Source organism: Zalophus californianus, chromosome 4, assembly GCF_009762305.2.
Source record: "Zalophus californianus isolate mZalCal1 chromosome 4, mZalCal1.pri.v2, whole genome shotgun sequence".
NCBI lineage: Eukaryota > Metazoa > Chordata > Mammalia > Carnivora > Otariidae > Zalophus > Zalophus californianus.
In genome coordinates this window covers 103752353-103770294 of record NC_045598.1, presented here as the reverse complement: position 1 = coordinate 103770294, position 17942 = coordinate 103752353, and the positions used below count along the sequence as shown (strand labels likewise).

At 51.8% G+C, this 17942-nt stretch overlaps 1 protein-coding gene across 1 annotated transcript; it reads left to right on the top strand.

Moving 5' to 3' along the window:
- Window positions 1-519: 519 nt before the first annotated feature.
- Window positions 520-17815, top strand: ANKRD35 (ankyrin repeat domain 35). The gene is made up of 14 exons (XM_027611660.1): window positions 520-1797; window positions 7019-7149; window positions 7924-8012; window positions 8366-8430; window positions 9239-9296; window positions 9488-9558; window positions 9866-9972; window positions 10645-10832; window positions 11445-11482; window positions 11649-13631; window positions 15209-15298; window positions 16330-16395; window positions 16967-17067; window positions 17605-17815. The coding sequence occupies exons 1-13, from the start codon at window positions 1759-1761 to the stop codon at window positions 17027-17029; spliced, it is 2988 nt and encodes a 995-aa protein (XP_027467461.1). The 5' UTR covers window positions 520-1758; the 3' UTR covers window positions 17030-17067; window positions 17605-17815.
- Window positions 17816-17942: the final 127 nt, after the last annotated feature.

Below are 17942 nucleotides of genomic sequence, written 5' to 3'. Positions count from 1 at the left end.
CACAGTCAGACCTATCTTGGATTTTGTGCTCATCAAGGGATCACACCTGGTTATTTAGGGGAAACCTTACACGGGAGTCTTGAGATTGGCGGCTGTCTTAAAGACATGTGGCCGCCCCATGCCTGACAATAATATATGCATTAAAAGAACAGGAAAAATAGGAGAGTGATTTCTGAGCCCAATGCCTTTAGGGCCGAGGTAATAATGTCCAGCCAGGCAGCAAGAGTCCATCCCTCCCTGTTGCGTAGCCATGTGCAAGAGGTCCTGTCCTGAGCACTTGGTCAAGACACATTCCAAAGGGTCATATTATTCAGAACATCTCTGAAAAAGAAAAAGAACAGGTAACAAACAAACACCGGGGGTAAAGAAGATTTACTAAGTTGCATCGACACTCTTGGATTCACTCCATTGTCCCTGTATGGGCCACCAAAAATGTTGTGGGATCATTGAGCGATGGTCAAGAAAGAATTCTTGAGATGTTGTATGGTGCAACTTACTAAGTTTATTTAAGTAGCACAGAGATAGGACCAGTGGGCAGAAAGTGCTGAACTTTTGCTGCATGAAGCTGGTGGTTATATGCTTAGTGCTCAAGGGGGAGCGGGTGTGCAGGGAGTATTAGATTATAAATGTCTTCTTCGAATTTCTACGTTCACAAGATTTCTTTGGTGATTATCATTCATTTCCATATTAACTATCAGTGAGATTTACAGGCAGTCATGACACCCTTTAAGAATGTAGCCACCATCACATATTTGATCCTTATTGAAACTATGCCGGCTATAGGTAAGCCTTTCAGGCTAAAGGTGAACATTTTTCTGCCTCTATCCCGCATCAAAAGGACAGACAGGCAGACCAGTTAGCTGCAACTGACTGTTCAAGCAAGAATTGCTGAGAATCTGAATTTTAAGGGCAGTGGAAATAGCGAAGACAATTTTGTGGGGTTCCTCAGATGGGGACTGCTTAAAATAAGAATTCTCTCCTCCCCCTCTGCTATTTTCTAACTTGGAGGTTTGCGTTACAATATTAAGCCCGATCCCCCTTTCCCTCAGATTTTTGTTTCCCCAGATTGCGAAGGGTCGTGCATCATTCGTTCTCAGTCGTCTGCTCTGCACCACAATCTCCCCTGGTGTCCAAACAGCTCTCTTCAAAGCCTCTTCTGTGCTTGGGTTTTTGGTCCGGAAGTGGGGGAAGGAAGCAGAGGTAACTAAGCGGGCCAGAGGTCTCTGGATATAATAAAAGTGTCGTCACCAGCGGTTAAATGCGACAGTTGGTAGGACCCCAGCGCACCCAGCGAATCCCGCCTCCTGTAGCGGCGCCTGGAGGGGCGGGGCGGGGGCGGGGGCCTGGGGCAGGGCCGCAGCCTGAACCGGCGGGGAGGGGCGGGGCTGGGGGAGGGGTTTTAGCCTGAGCCCGAGTGGTACCTTCTCCTACTGAGTGGGTTGGAGCTGGAGGCGGGTTTGGTTTGGGAGGGCGAGGTTTTGAGACCATGCCCAAGTCGCAGCCAAAGACTGCAGGTTTTCTGCTTCTGCGACGTCAGAGTTAGGGCAGGGCCAGGGGCGGAGTTTTAAGCACCGTTCTCGGGCTCTTGTTTCTGATTGAACCCAGCGGGTCCTGGGGCGGGTCCTGAGGCGGGTCCTGGGGCGGGTCCCACTTGGCTTTTGACAGCTCTCTCAAAGCCGCAGCCTAGTCCGGTGGGTTCGGGAACCAGTAGCCCCGCTCTCCGCGCGTCCCCGTCCCCCCGTGGCCCCGGCCCCCGCCATGAAGCGCTTCTTCTCCTGCTCCAGCTCACAGGTGGCGGTAGGTGCCAAAATGTCTGGGAGGACGGGGCTGGGGTCCGAGCCCTGCGGTGACAGAAGTCTTGAGTCCCGTCTTCATGCACCATCGCCTTTTCTCTTTCTGGGTCTTTCCAGCGATTCCATTCCCGCAATGCAGCCGGCCGGCCCTGCCTTCCTCAAGGCCCTGTCCCTGGCCTCTGACTTGCCTTCCTAACCTCTGCCCTCCCCGCGTTCCTTTCCGTTGGCCCTTTCTTGTCCTACTAGCATGTATACCCCCAACTCCTGAGATGTTTCCTGCAGCCCCTGTCTACTTCTGCTCCCTCCCAGTACTGAACACCTCCAAGCATCTGCCCTATCCCCAGCCCCTGCTCAGCCCCAAATTCTGCTCTGTGCCCCAAGTCCTGCCCCACGGCCCCATTTTCAGCCCTGACCTGTCCTCACAATCCTGCCCTCCCGTAGGGCTCTATCCCTGTTGTTTCCTCTCCGCCCAACAAACTCTCAGGCCCGTGCCTTCCCCTAGCCCTGGTTCATAGTCTGCTCTGTCCCTGCCCCCATCTCGCCCCATGCCCCTTCCACTCCCGTTCTCTCATCAGCACCACTGGCTGACATCACTCCAACCCTCTTTCCAACTGGTGCTCCCACACCAGCAGCCTCCGCCTGCCCCCCATCAACCTCTGCCCCTCTCTTCCCGGTGGTAGTCCCACACCACACCACTTTTCCCCCTTTCGCCCGACCTCCTCCTGCCAGCTCTCTGTGGGTTAATCTTGCAGTCCACCCATCCTGACAGGCCCTGGCAGAGGAGGCATAGTTGGCTGGCCGCTCCCCAAGGAACTGGGTAAGTTGCCTGCAGAATCCATCCTGGCCAGCTCACTGCAGTGTCTGGTTATCAGACTGGTTCTTGGGCCAGTCAAGGCCTTCTGCCTGCTTCTCCCCGGAATCTTCCTTCATTCTAAACCCTCACCTAGTTGCTTAGGGCTTGTACTCTGCCTCCCTGGGCTGAGTTGGGGGGAAAGGTGACAGTAGGAGAAGAGGGTAGAGTGGATGCACTCCGAGTTCCCCGGAGAAGTCACTCTACTCCCCACGTTCTCCCAGAACCCAATGCAAGGCCAATTACAGAAGGTGGGGCACAGAGAGAGAATGTAGCTGTCTTTTCCCTGCAAATCTCTTATCGAGAGACCTCCTATCTGGGGGTGGCATTTTCTGTGGAGATTGGGATTGTGGCTCATTTAGAAGTGAGGTAGCCAACGACCTGTGGGAATATTACATAGTCGAACCCGATTTACTGGTGTCATTCATAAGCAAACATGAGAAATGCCCAGCTCACACTCTTCAAGGGCAGGCCACAGAGGCTGGGAAGTGAGCGCGCTATGAGGCAAGAGTAGGAACTCTGTTGAGGCCTGTCCTTGTCCCACTTGTGATTGCTTCTTCACATAGTCTCCACACACATAGATCAACCAATCAAAATGCATTTACTGGATGATTAGTATAGGTACCAGAAACTGAGGCAACTCAGACTCTGTCTTAACTGATAATGATTTTCTTATTCCCACGGATCCTTCCCTAGTGACTGAAAGTCCGCTGCATTGCCCTTCCCTTTCAGGTCTGTGGAGTCTGCCTGCCCTTAGGAATGGGGAGATTATTTCATTCTTCCTGATTCTCCAATCCTTGGTCTCCAGTCTTTCCAGAGTTCTGGAGTGAGCAATGGAATGAATGTTGGAATTTGGAAATAACCCTCCCTCCTTTCTTCACCCCAGCTCTACAGAGTTTTGGCCATGAAGAATTTCCACCCATTCAAAACTCTCTTTAGTGTAACAAGCTTATAGGAAGTAAATCAGGTGGATTTAGAACTATCTAGTTGGAAAGAAAACTGTTTTCTCAGTCAGGATGGTATAGAAAAGAACTTAAAAATAGGCCAGTGTCAGCTGCAAATTGTTTCCTCCCGAAACTTCCTCACCCTTATGATAAATTCCTCCACTCCCTGGGTGGCTAACCACTCTGAACCCGTTTGTCAGAGAAATAGTGTGACAGCCTTCTTGGCCACTCCCAAAGCCTGGCTTCCCAGTCATGCCAGAGGATTGCCCCTGCCTGCCTCCACTCCCACCCCTGGGTTCCCGGCCGGAGCCCTGCGTCCTTCGATTGAGATCAGGACTGAACACACACACACACACAGCTCTTATGATCTCATTTTATTTTAGTCAAATAGAGGATGCCTTTGAGGGTGTCTTACATATTAGCTTACTCTACCTATGTAGGAAGTGGACCAGAAAATAGCTTTAAACATTTGGCACTTGAATCAGCTTAGAGGAATGTCAGTTGCATTAAAAAAAAAAACCAAAAAACTAAAAACCTGAGAGTCAGCTCCTGGTTCCTCTATGACAGCCTTTCTGTTTCCATTCACCTGTCCTACAACTGTATTCACTCTTTCTCTTTCTACTGTTGGTGTGTTCCATCTCAATAGGATGCTTGTAGGCACACAGCCAGAGATTAGAAGAGGCTGCAATTAGTTCTACAAAAGCCCCCTAGTCTTGGCTACAGAAATACAAAGCTTATCCTTGTTTTTGAGTCTGCTGATTAATGTGGTGATTGCTCCCCGGAGGCTGTGATGGTAACCCAGCGCCTCTTTTCTGAGGTGCTGGGATGAGCAATGGATGGATCTTGGAGTTTGGAAGCATCCCTCTGTCCTTCTTCACCCTAGCTCTGCAGAGGTTTGGCCATGACGAACTTCCACCTATTCGAAATTCCTCTTAGTAGAACATGATTATGGGAAATACATCAGGTGGATTTAGAGCTGTCTAGCCGGAAAGAAAAGTGTCTACATTGCTAAGAAGCACCTTCACTGTCTCTACAGCCTGGCTTGTTATACGTTGGCTGATATGAGCAAGATCCCTTCCTCTCACACCCCTGTATGGAGAATTCTGAACCCAGAATTGCTGGCACATCCAAAATGTGCCCAGCAAGGCTGGGAAGGATGGGGATTGTGCACTGACTATGTGGCAGACAATGTTAGGTGCTTTGTGGCCTGTCATATCATTAGGGAACTGAGGTTCAGAGAAGTTGTTACATGCCGAAATTCACAAGGGTAGGAAGTGTTAGAACCCGGATTTTGAACAGAGAATTTCAGATTGAGGTCAGCTGATGGCAGTGTCCTGCGGTGGAGGCATAATTGTAGCTTCCTGCTTTTTCTGAGGGTAACTGGTCCCCAAGGGACATGGGATGACATGTTCCTAGATCCCAGAGTCTGTTTGGTTTATGGAGCAGTCATTTGGCTTATTTTGTCCTTTCAGAGTTAACCTGTTTGGAGACTCTTCTCTGTGCAGGGAGTAGCGTCTGGGGGTGGGTGGCTTTGGCCTGGAGGCATTCTTAGACTGTTTACATGGTAATAAGTAAACCTTCTTCCAGAGTTCCGTAGTAGTGTGTGTGGTCTGGTGGTGCGAACTGGGACTGGGCGCCAGGTTGCCGGGGTTCTAATCTCAATTTTGCCCCTATTTTGTGGTGTGACCCCGGACAGTTATCCAACCTCAGTGTGCTTCAGTTTCTTCTGCTTTCAAATAGATCCAATAATATCAGCCCCAACTCCTTTCCAGGGATGTTGAGAGGCTAATTGAAATAGCAATGGAGGGACACCTGGGTGGCTCAGTCGTTAAGTGTCTGCCTTCTGCTCAGGTCATGATCCCGGCGTCCTGGGATCGAGCCCCACATCAGGCTCCCTGCTCCACAGGAAGCCTGCTTCTCCCTCTCCCACTCCCCCTGCTTGTGTTCCCTCTCTCTGTCAAATAAATAAATAAAATATTAAAAAAAAAAAAAAAGAAATAGCACTGGAAACGGCTGTGAAGAATTACAAGTATTACCTAGAATCCATCTAGCCCCAGATCATTTTATGGCTTGGGCATTTCAAATCTTCCCTGTTTTTGCTACATGATTTGCCCTGGCTAGGTAAACAGTATTTGAAAATTAGTTATTTGACGCTATTTTTCCGTAGACCCTATTTTTTTCCACCTCCTCCCAAAGCCTCTTTCTTGTGGAGATTACACCTCATAAAACGTAAAGTGCCACCACCAATCCTTCACCACTTCCTGTTCAGCTATGAGAATACCACACACTTGTATGGCTTTTTCCAGTTTACGAAGAGAGTTTATATACCTTATATGAGGTTAGCTCATTTAATGCTCACAACGTGACGAGGTAGTTATTATTTCCCACGTTAGAGATGAGGACACAGAGGTGTTCAATCGCTTACCCTGGGTCACAGAGCTGAGAAAGTACCTGACCCAGGCCCTGAACTCAGGCCTGCTGACATAATATCCATTCAGGACCCTTTTCACCATCCTACAGACTTTTGCATCCCTTCTTCCTTTCCCTTACCCTCTCTGGAGCCAACCAGGCTGTTCTGTACTTTCCAGCCCTGGGTGTTTTTACTCCGCCCTCTTTCAAGCCCTGTGATACCTCAATTATTGTAATTACCTCCCACCCCTCCCACCCCCCCACCCCCCACCGAAGTCAAGCTGGAATGATAGAACAATGCATGCCCGGGTGTGGCTTTTGCCTGGGACAGCTGCTCCCTGGCAGGGAAAAGAGGAGGGAGGGCAGGGGAGGCAGGAGCAGGGGAGCTGCCTCCCTCTGCCTCTGCAGGCCTAGCTAGAGACCTATCTTTGCCTTTAGGTGGTTGTGCCTTGGAAAGGGAAGGCCAACCAGCTAAAGGGTATAGACACGAGATGGGAAAACAGAAACTCTGCTTCCCCTCCTAGTTTTAGGGCCCAAAGCCAAAAGGCAGAGATGGTATGGCTGGGTATTTGGACTCCTAGCTGTAATGCGAAGCTAGGAGACTTGATTTCTCATAAATCCGAGGACAAGAAGCAGAGCAGCCTGGGGAGGTGAGAGGTAATGTGAGCCCAAGCGGGAGTGGTCAGTGTGGCTCAGTTTGCTCCAGCAAGACCTAGAGAGCAAAAGGGAAAGGCGTCACGGCTAGGATTGCTCTGAGCTTGTGCATCTAACAACAATAATCACATGATGATTTAAAAAAAAAAAAAAGGACATCTAAAATACCGTGCATTCAGTACTAGAACATGATTTTTAATCCAGGAGTCCAAGTACCTTTTGATCCAGGACTGACAATAACCAGCGGTAGTTTCTCAGTGGCATACGGATGTCCCTTTTCCCCTGCCGGGCTTCCTAACCATCTCCTTCCTTCTTTTTTCCCCCCCAACCCCGCCCCCTGTGTTCACACAACCTATGGCCTGGACCAGGTGGAGAGATGGAACCGCCGTGATCAGAAGCTGCTGGAGGCGGTGCAGCGGGGGGATGTGGGGCGCGTGGCAGCCCTGGCCTCGAGGAAGTTGGCCCGACCCACCAAGCTGAACTCAAACGGCCAGTCCCCGTAAGTGAGCCCTCCCAAGCCCCCCCCCAGATATGTGGTTCCCATTAAAAGCCTTAAATCCCAATATAAGGTAGGACTGGGAAGGCCTACAACCCCAGAGCCCTTTTTGTCTTAATCTGCAAGCGTATCCATCAGTGTTTGCTACGTATCAAGTGCTGCACACAGTGAGGGAAGAGATATTGTCTCTTAGTCTGACCCATCTCACAGCCCAGATTGACAAGACTGGCAAAAAAAAAAGGACATAAAGCCCATGAAACAAACAGAAAACTGGTACATTCATTAAATACAGTGTTTATTTATTGCACAAGTAGGAGGGTGTGTAGTTTGGGAAGTTAGGAACAAAGTGGGAGTGGCCATGAGCATCACAGGGCTAGACGGAGTGATTAGGACGAGACGGATATTTTCCCTTGTCCCTTCCAATGTCCAGCCTTCTGCTCTGCTCTGGCTGCCTCCTCCTATGACAGTCCAGTCTGTTAAGGGTCATGTGGTGAGAGCAACAGGTAGTTTTGTGTTCCGTGGACACCCGTGCAATAGTCTAGGTTGCTTGAGACCTGTGTAGCTCTTATTTCTGTCTTTGTTTCCAGCCTCCTCTGGCTTTGTGACAGTAAGCCACAGAGCCTTTTCCTCAGGAAGTCAGACTAGGGGAACTTCCTTGTCTGCTTTTGGGATTGGCTTTGGGGTGAAGGAGCATAGCAGGCAGTGCTTATGAAGATTCTCGTATCCCTCATCTCCTGGTCCCCTCATCCTTCTGCTCCTTGGCCTTGATTCTGGCAGGTTCCATTTGGCAGCCTCCAAAGGCCTGACAGAATGTCTAACTATACTGCTGGCAAACGGGGCTGACATCAACAGCAAGAATGGGGACGGTGAGTTAGCCTGCGCGCTGGGCCCCGTGGTGGGCCTCTCCCTTTATAGCAGCCGTGCTGGGGGCCAGCTCCTGGAGGTTCCAACTGTAGCCCCCCACTTCTCTCTTCATCAGGTCTGGCCAGCATCCTTCTAGGGCTCCCCTCCCTGCAAGCTGGCTTGACCTCACCTCTGCTCCCACCTCTACTGCAGGTACCAGGCACTCGGGGAACAGGAATTTCTGGCCCCGTGGGGCTGAGAGCTTCTCTCTCTAATCTCCCCCTGATTATCTGTGCGTCTCTTGCCTTCCCTCCCTGTGAGTCACTGGCATGCATGGGGCCACCCACCTTCGATCTCCCCCTCTTTCTCTTTCCAGGAAGCACTGCCCTGCACCTGGCCACCATCTCTTGCCAGCCACAATGTGTCAAAGTCCTGCTGCAGGTAAGAGCAACCTCTCCATACTGCTTTCGTGAAGGGAAGAAGGGGGCCCAGAATCTTCTCACTTGGTTTTGTAGTCACATGCAATCTTTGGTCAGATGGACCGCTCTCATCCCCAGTAAGAGGTGGTAATCCTGTACTCATCAATTCACAGACATTTATGTAACACCTACTATGTGCGGATACCACGCTTAAGGTGGCCCTTGAGGGCAGGTCATAAAGCAGAGCTCCCGGGGACTGCTGGCCAGTCATCCATATGCCTTTGGCAGAGCCCCTACGTGGACCAAGTGCTGAGTGGCTGGGCAGGTGGAAGGAGGCCAGAGGTGTTTAAATTAATGCAAACTTCCACTGTCTGCTTTTACGGAGCTTGCAGTCTAGGAGCACTAAGAGAAATATATATGTGAAATGACACGCAGGCAATCTATAAACCGGTCTCCAAATGCACAAAAGGCACAGTTCAACAGGCCACTGGGCAAAGGGCTGTTCTGCTTTTGTTCTTCCCTGACCTTTCCAAGTTCCCCAATTCGTATCCTAAAGTACCACGCCTGGACTCAGGTGTCCCTTTCCCTAAGATGCTTATTTGTCTATAATCTGATTTTTCTTAGGCCGTAGGTTTAAGAACAGGGGCTGAAATTCAAGGCTGCCTATCATCTGCAAGGAGTGGACTGGGCTTGCCTAGTAGTTAGCCAGAGCCACGGTCCTCCTTCCCTTCCCTGTGGTACTGTGGAAGTTGGTGAGCCAGCAGGGAGGGGGATGGGATAAGAACGGGACCGCCATGCCCCATGCTGCTTCCCTTTGTGGCTGTTTGCAGCATGGTGCCAATGAAGATGCTGTGGATGCAGAAAATCGTAGTCCGTTGCACTGGGCAGGTGTGTGCCAGGGGCCCGCTGGGACACAGGGCTGCAGGGACCATGGGGCGGAAAGGGAGGGGAGGACGACGTTTGGCGAGCAGGGCAAGCCGGGGCTGACTGCTGAAATGGTTGGAGGGAATGCTGGGTCATAGTCTGACTAGGTGTCCTTCCTGCTTCTCCTTAACCCTATCATCCCTCAACCCTCCCAGCCTCCTCTGGCTGTGCCTCAAGTGTGCTCCTGCTGTGTGACCATGAAGCCTTCCTGGATGTCCTAGATAACGTGAGTGTCAGCTGGGCAGGGCCCTGCCCGGTGAGGCTGTTGCTCTCTCTGAGCTTGACTGGCTAAGCTCTGGGACCGGGGGTTGTGCACACCCCCTCTTTCTTCTTCCCCCTGCTCCCCCTCCTTCTCCTCGCGGAGAGGTTAGGCCTTATCTTCTGGAGAGCTTCGAACCTTTCAGAAAACAGCATTTAGCCCCTGGATCTGGGCTTTTTTTCTGAAGAGGTGTCAGAAGAGGGCAGTTGGTAGAATTGTCAAGCCCCTGGCTCCCCCTGGCTCCTCATGAACTCCCTTCCCACAATCTGTGCAGGACGGACGGACACCCCTGATGATTGCCTCGCTGGGTGGTCACACAGCTATCTGCTCACAGCTACTGCAGAGAGGTGCCCGAGTTAATGTCACAGACAAGGACGACAAGTGAGCCTTCCCATCTCCCCAGCCCAAAGCCAGACATTGACCACTCTAGAAATGAGCCACTGGGCAAGTGTGTGCGTGCGTATGGGCATGTGTGTGCATGTGTATGGGTGCACACGTGTGTGTGTGTGTGTGTGTGTGTGTGTGTGTTTTGCGGAAGAAAGATTGGTTTCTGTTTTCTTGGGAACCTCCTTCCTTACAAGCAGTTGTTTGGAAGAGCTGCCTGCTACTTTGCACTTTTCCTCTTGCGGAGTTGAGAAAGTTTTCCTTAGACTTTCCTATTCGGCTGCTCTCACCACCATCTTCCCAGCATAGATGACTCTGGAAGTAGAATCAATACTTCTGGATCCATTAGTTCAGTGTACTGGTTTTCAAACTATCTTCTAAGCCATGGAATCCTTTTTCCAATAAAGAATTTATGCAGAACCTCAATATGTAAAAGATGAAAAGAGAGCCCTTTTACTTGGCCCCCGGCTTTCTGATGTTGCAGCTCCAAGGCAGGGCATTTGAAAAGTTCTGGTCTGGTCTGGTCTAACGCTCTGCCGTTGGCTGGCGTGGGTCTGTGGTTCTCCTCGCCACATGGAGTGAGATCGGGCTCTGTCAGTAGGATTTCTGGAAGCAGCACTGCTGGATTTCTGGGGGAAAGCCTATGCCCAGATTTGTCCCAACCCACAGATCGGCTCTGATCCTGGCCTGTGAGAAAGGCAGCGCGGAGGTGGCCGAACTGCTCCTGAGCCACGGAGCGGACGCAGGGGCAGCGGACAGCATGGGGCACCACGCTCTGCATTATGCTCTCCGCACACAAGACGGGGTGCTGTGCCGGCTACTGCGGCAGGCTCTGAACCGGCGGGGGCAGCGGGGAGGTAAAGCCCAGTCCCTTTTGTGACTTCAAAATTCTCCTTGACAGCCTTAAGATCCAAGAAGCTTCTTAGAATGCCTTTTATTCCCATAAAAAATAATCCCTCTGACAAATAAGTGTCACTTTAGTTGAGAGTTTAACTTATTTATTGCTGCTACTGTGAAATGGCCCCAAATTCCCAAAAGCCTGGTCACAAAATGCCTTAAAGCAGCCTTGTCTCCCCCTGAAGGCAACTCTGGCTCATACTACTGCTAGCTAGCATTTGCGAGCGGTAATTGTGTATCTATTTGTATGGTTTGCTGGTCACTCTCCATCTCCCCTACTAGACTGGGAACCCCTCAGATGACAGGCCACTGCTGTTTTGCTCACCACTGAGGTCCTGGTGCCCACCAATGCCTGGCACAGAGTCCAACAAATGAGTGAGCAAACAACATGAATGAGCCGGCCCATCTCTGGGATAAGGGAACCAAGGATGCTAGATACTTGCGGACCCATTCAACAGGGGTGGCTCCCGGCACCACAAAGACATGTGTGGGAAGGGTCATCACACTGGGGGACTGTTCCTCTCAGAAAAAGTCTGAAGATAAAGTGTTTTCCCCATGTTTCTTTCATATAGGTCAGGGGTTTGTTCAACATCCAGATCTTGCCTCCCAGGTGAGCCCGTATGTGCCTTTTGCTTCCGCCCCACCCCAGGCTGTCCCACCGGGGTCTTCCCCAGGTAGTGATCCTTGGGGGCTTCGAGATAGTCTGAGAGAAGAAAGGCCTCCCTGGGGCTAGGCTAGCTGCCTGCCTTTTGTTCACTGTTCCTTTTTCTATGTAGGCCTCTCCATCTGAGCCGCGGTTGGGTTCTCCACCTAAGAGCCCGGGGAGAGCCGAGCCCCAGGAGGAGCAGGAGGAAGAGGAAGAGGAAGACCCACACTCAGATGAGTGGAAGTGGAGGTATGAAGAGGAGCAGAGAAAGGTTTCTCAGTTGGAGCAGGAGCTAGTGCGAAAGACTGAAGAGGCGAAGGCTCAAGCCGCAGCCTACCTGGGCCTGGAGAACCAGATTCGAGAGCAGGTGCAGGAGCTGGGGCTCCTCCTGTCTCAAGAGCCTGGAGCTCCGGGAGGGCCGGGCTCTAGGGCCCGGCCCGGGGGAGACGGCATGGAGCAGGGCTGTCCCTTGGGCCTGCTGGCCGAGCGCATTCAAGAGCTAAGGAAGCAGCAGTGGGCAGCCAGGCTGGTATCAGCGTCTAAGAAGGCTGAGGATTCAGTCTCAGGGGCGACTCAGCATGAAGGCTGCGGAAGGTTCCAGCCAGAAGACCAAGAGGCACCCCAGAGCCCAAGGTGTGAGACCGCTGGGAGAGCCACAGGACAGCAGCTGAGCAGCAGTGGGGGACAGGCCCCAGGGCCTGAGCATACTGACAAGCCCCTGGCCGGTCAGAAAGAGAGGCCCCAGGCGCCAGGGGCTGACCCGACGGGAGCAGTGGCCGAGCCGGGGGCAGCCACAACCGGGCTCCTGCTACAACTGAGTGAGGAGCTGGCTGCCGTGTGGCGAGAAAAGGATGCTGCCTGGGGGGCTTTGTCCAGACCCGTCCTGGAGGGGGCTCTGGGCACGCCGCGGGCTGAGGCGGCAGCAGCTGCCTGGGAGAAGATGGAGGCCAGGCTGGAGCAGGTGCTGGTGAGGCTGGATCGGGCAAAGGCAGGATTACAGGCCCCTGCCCAGGAGCCCCGACCGGGAGCCCCAAAGGCAGGCCCAGCGACCCTCCCCAGAGAGAATGAAGGGAGGGAGAAGAGGGCTCCTGGGGCCCGCGGAGAGCCTCTGGGGGCCCCTGGAGGGGAACGGATGCCCGGAGGAGGTCCGGCAAAGGGACAGCTGGAGAAGGAGGTGGCAGCCCTGAGGCGGAGCAACGGCAACTTGCTGGAGGAGCTCGGAGAGCTGGGGCAGGAGAGGCAGCGGTTGCAGGGGGAGCTGCAGTCCCTGAGCCAGCGGCTACAGCGGGATTTCGTTCCCAAGCCAGAGGCGCAGGTCCAGCTGCAGCAGCTGCGGCGGAGTGTGGGGCTGCTGATGGATGAGCTGGCCATGGAGAAGGAGGCCACCGAGAAGCTGCGGAAGCGCCTGGCCTCCCAGAGCAGTGGCCTCCAAGGGCTGTGGGACTCCCTGCCGCCAGACCTGGTGGGCAAGGGGGGCGCGGGGCGCGCGGCGGCGGAGCGCCTGGAGGAGCTGCAGGCCGGCATCGGCGCCCTGGTGGAGCGGCACCGCGAGGCCCGGAGGGCGCTGGCTCGCCTGGAGGAGGAGAACCAGCAGCTGCGGGGGCCCCCCGCCCCACGCGGGCAGCCGGGCACCTTGTCGGAGGCCCCAGCACCCCCCCAGGTGGCCGCTCTGGAGCAAGACCTGGGGAAGCTGGAGGAAGAGCTGAGGGCCGTCCAGGCCACGATGAGCGGGAAAAGCCAGGAGATCGCGAAGCTGAAGCAGCTGCTCTACCAGGCCACCGAGGAAGTGGCCGAGCTGCGCGCCCGGGAGGCGGCCGGCCTGCGGCAGCACGAGAAAACTCGGGGCTCGCTGGTGGCCCAGGCCCAGGCTTGGGGCCAGGAGCTGAAGGCTCTGCTGGAGAAGTACAACGCGGCGTGCCGGGAGATGGGGGCGCTGCGCGAGGCGGTGGCTGAGGAGCGCCGCCGCAGCGGGGACCTGGCGGCGCGCGCCGCCGAGCAGGAGCGCCAGGCCGCCGAGATGCGCGCGCGCTCCCAGCAGTTTGAGAAGACCGCCGAGCAGTTCAAAGACAAGGTGGACCACCTCATCGCGGCTTGCCGGGACAAAGAGGCCAAGGTGAGCCGGCCAGGCAGCCAGCGGGGAAAGTGTCCGGGCGTTTAGGGGGTTGCTCACCTGCATCGATCTTCGTTTAGTCAGCTTAATACCTTTCACAGAGCGGCAGTCATTGGCGAGGACCGCTGTGTGCAAGGACCATCACCACTCCCCGGTCACAGGGATTTGGGGTTGAGATCGGAGGTGAGGCTAAGGAGTAAACAGAAGAGAGAAAGGGGCTTAAGTATTACGATTTGGGATTCAGGGTTCAGAAGCAGTGGGGTCCGAGCTAGCTAGCTACTGCCCTGGAGTACTATGGTTTATTAGCACGTTCACTTAAAGAGTCCACTAGCCCAGGAAGAGGCCTGATAATGTGATGGGTGGCTGGGGTTTTGCTCGGGTTCTGGAGAGGTAACTGGGGGGTGGGGGGGTGGGGTGGCTGATGGGGTTAGAAAAGTAGACTAGGCTGTAGCTCCCCTTCTCCCCTCCCACTCCAATGAGAGCGAGTCCTACAGAAGATTTCCATTGGCAAAGAGAACCCCAAAGCAAATAAAACCATTTGAAAACCACTGTGTTAGAAACCTGAGCTTCCCAATGATTGCTCCAGAAGTCCATTTACGAATGAATTTAGTAATTTTAGAACCACCTATAAAACGAATGAAATCAGATGTCTTATTAAAAGTTGTGCACATGGTCAAATGTAGAATGATTTAAAAATATAGGGAGTATATGTTTTGCATAATATAGAGGGCAGGCAAATAGAAGGAATGTTATACAGAATAGCAATCAGCGTGGGGTGGGGCTAATTAAAGAAAGGAGGAATTTTGTGTTGGTGTTGAAGGAAAAGATGAGGTAGACAAACGGGCAAAAGAAAATAGTGTAGTCTGACATTGTTTGGATTTGAAATTCAGTTTCAAAACTTACTGCTTGATCTTGGGTGAGTTCTCCAAAGCCTCCAAGTCTCATCTAAGCCTAAGTTTTCTCTTCTATAATATGGGGATAATGATAGGTTGGTCAGGAAGATTACATTAATAAGACATTATATTTAAAATACTCAAATTGATTTTTGGCAAATGGTAAGCACTCAATAAATAAAAGTTAGCTGGTTTTATAATTCCTACTGCCACCATTCCTATTACTGCTGGTTATCATTAATCAAGTTTGTGCCTCAGCCTCACACCACAAAAACAAAACCCATCTCTATTTCTCAGTGGTCAGCAGAGCCACAAGTAGGTCAGGATCCACTACAGACTTAGGAGCATGGACCATGAATTCAAAGAGATCTTGGTTCAGATCATTATTTCATTACTTATTAGCTGCATGATTTTGACAAGTTACTTAACTCAGTCTCCTTATCTACAAAATGTGGATACTAATACTTCCCTCAGTGAAGCATTGTTCTTCTCAGAACAGAAGAAGAGCTGTCTTGAGTATTAATTGAGACAATGTGTGTAAAAATATCTGGCATATATTTACATGTATGTATATATGTATGGCATATATATTACCCACTAAAAGGAAGCTGACCTTGACCCTGGGTGGTATTGGGGTGGGAAAAGACTTGGGCCTCATCGGTTCCCTTTCTTTCCTTGTGGCGTCAGATCAAGGAATTGTTGAAGAAGCTGGAGCAACTTTCAGAGGAGGTCTTAGCAGTTCGGGGAGAAAATGCTCGCCTTGCCCTGCAGCTGCAGGTATGTTCTGGCCCTCGGGGAAGTAGACATGGCTAGAGAAGAGGGTGGCCAATGGAAGTGATGTGTGTGTGGGAAAGATTCTGGGAACTGTAGAGGCCTGGCCAGGCAGTGGTCCAGGCTGGGCCAGTGGTGGGCCAAGGGAGCCTACCTGGCATAGCTGACAACTTCATTCTTTTTTTTAAATTTTTACTTAAATTCAATTTAGTTAACATATAGTGTATTATTAGTTTCAGGAGTCGAATTTAGTGATTCATCAGTTGCATAGAACACCCAGTGCTCATTCCATCAAGTGCCCTCCTTAATGCTCATCACCCAGTTACCCCATCCCCCCACCCATCTCCCCTCCGGCAACCCTCAGTTTGTTTCCTACAGTTAAGAGTCTCTTATGGTTTGCCTCCCTCTCTGTATTTATCTTATTTTATTTTCCCTTCCCTTCCCCTATGATCCTCTGTCTTGTTTCTCAAATTCCTCATATCAGTGAGATCATATGATACTTGTCTTTCTCTGAATGACTTATTTCGCTTAGCGTAATACCCTCTAGTTCCATCCACTTTGTCGCAAATGGCAAGATTTCATTCTTTTTGATGGCTGAGTAATATTCTGTTTTATATATATGTGTGCATATATATATATATATATATATATATATATATATATATATATATAAAACACACATCTTTACCCATTCATCTGTAGATGGATGGACGTCTGGGCTCTTTCCATAGTTTGGCTATTGTGAACATTGCTGCTATAAACAGTGGGGTGCATGTGCCTCTTCGAATCACTATGTTTGTATCCTTTGGATAAATACCTAGTAGTGCGGTGATTGCCGGGTCCTAGGGTAGTTCTATTTTTAACTTTTTCAGGAACCTCCATACTGTTTTCCAGAGTGTCTGCACCAGTTTGCATCCCCACCAGCAGCTGACCACTTCATTCTATTGTTCCTCATGCTGGGGGGTGTGTGTGTGTGTGTATGTCAGGGTAGGTGTGCTAGGGTGGGCACATGATCTCTCATTGATGCTCACTCCCAGGATTCCCAGAAGAACCACGAAGAGATCATCTCCACCTATAGGAACCATCTGCTGAATGCGGCTCAGGTGAGCACGGAAGGAGGTAGAGACAGTGCACTGGGCGGGGGGTGTTGCGTTTGGGATCCCTCCTCTTGCCTGAATATACCTGTCATTTCATGGAAACCTGAACTTTAGACGTTCCAGTGCCAGGTCTCTGGATCTCATTCAATAGATCAATGAATGTGAGGGGGGAGAGCTGTTTGCCCCTCCTTGTCAGATCCCTGGTCCGCTGGAAGGCCTTTTCCTGTCCCTTACGCCTTTACTGTTTCATCCTGAGCTAAATTATCCCTCACCGAGGAAGAAGAGATGGGTGGCTTGCTCCTTTATTAGGAAGAATGATAACTACAAAGAATCGAACACTTGTTGTCTATCAAGTGCTCTGCTTCATGTTCATTGTTTTTTAACCTTCACAGCAGTGCCGGCAAGTAGACATCATTATCTTCCTTGTAAAGACTAGGAGACAGCCGTAGAGAAGTCATACACTGTACACCGGGGCACAGAGGAAATAGCATTCCACTAAACCACAGAAGGTTCCCTTGCCTGTCTCTTCTCATTTCCTGTTCTTCATCTCCCTTTCTTTCCTTCCTCCCACTTACAGGGCTACATGGAACAAGACGTGTACAATATCTTGCTGCGCATCCTCAGCATCCAGGCGGAGTGAGGCAGCCGGTGCCCTGAGGGACGTGCGAGTTCTCTTTGGTGAGTTGTGGTTGAGGGTGATGAGGGAAGGAGCCTGGAGAAAGGACTTGGGAAAATAGGCTTAGGGATGGGGCTTGGAGTCTCCTTTTGCCCCATGCGGTGGAGGCTGACCCTGGAGAGCTCTGTGGGGCGTGAAGCATTTGAAGTGAGGTCGGTTGAGAAGACACAGTCTGGGGATTCCCTGGGTGGAGGCAGGAATCAGGGAGCAGGCAGACTGAAGGGGGCTGATGTGGGATGACGGGGACTGAAAAGACTTGCTGAGCGGCTCTCCTAAGGCCCAGGCTAGAGGCAGCCACGGTGGCAGAGTGGTAAAAAGTTGTTTGCCAGGGTGGGACTCTATGAAGCCCAGACTCTCTCCTTCACTCACACACCATTCATTCAGAGGGTAGTCACCCCCGGCTCTTCTTGCTGCCCCTGAGCACGTGGCTGTCTTTTCCTGTCCAGCTGGGTGACATCCCCTTTCGTGGTTTGGCATGGGTGGGAGGACGCCGAGGAGGTGGAAGTGTGTGCATTTCACCCTTGAATTTCTTCTTTCAGGGAGTAAGAGCGTCCCTGGTTGCCAGAGGCTCCACCAGGCTGTGGAGGAGGGCGGGGCGGTGGGGGGAGGTGGTGGGGATGGGGGCGTGGGGTTTCACCTGACATTATGGACCGCAGACCTGAGAACCTGAAGCCTGGAATCAGCACTGATGAGACCAGAGGAGGTGCACATGGAGGCCAGCTCTATGGAAATAAAGGAGACAGTGTGGTGTTGGGTGTCATGGTTTTCTCTGCTTAAAGGGGAGTGAGGGAAAGAATCTTTTTCATTCTCATTCCTTTTTGATCACAAATGGCCCCAAAAGTCAGCAGCTTTCAAACTTTGATTATGATCCACAGTA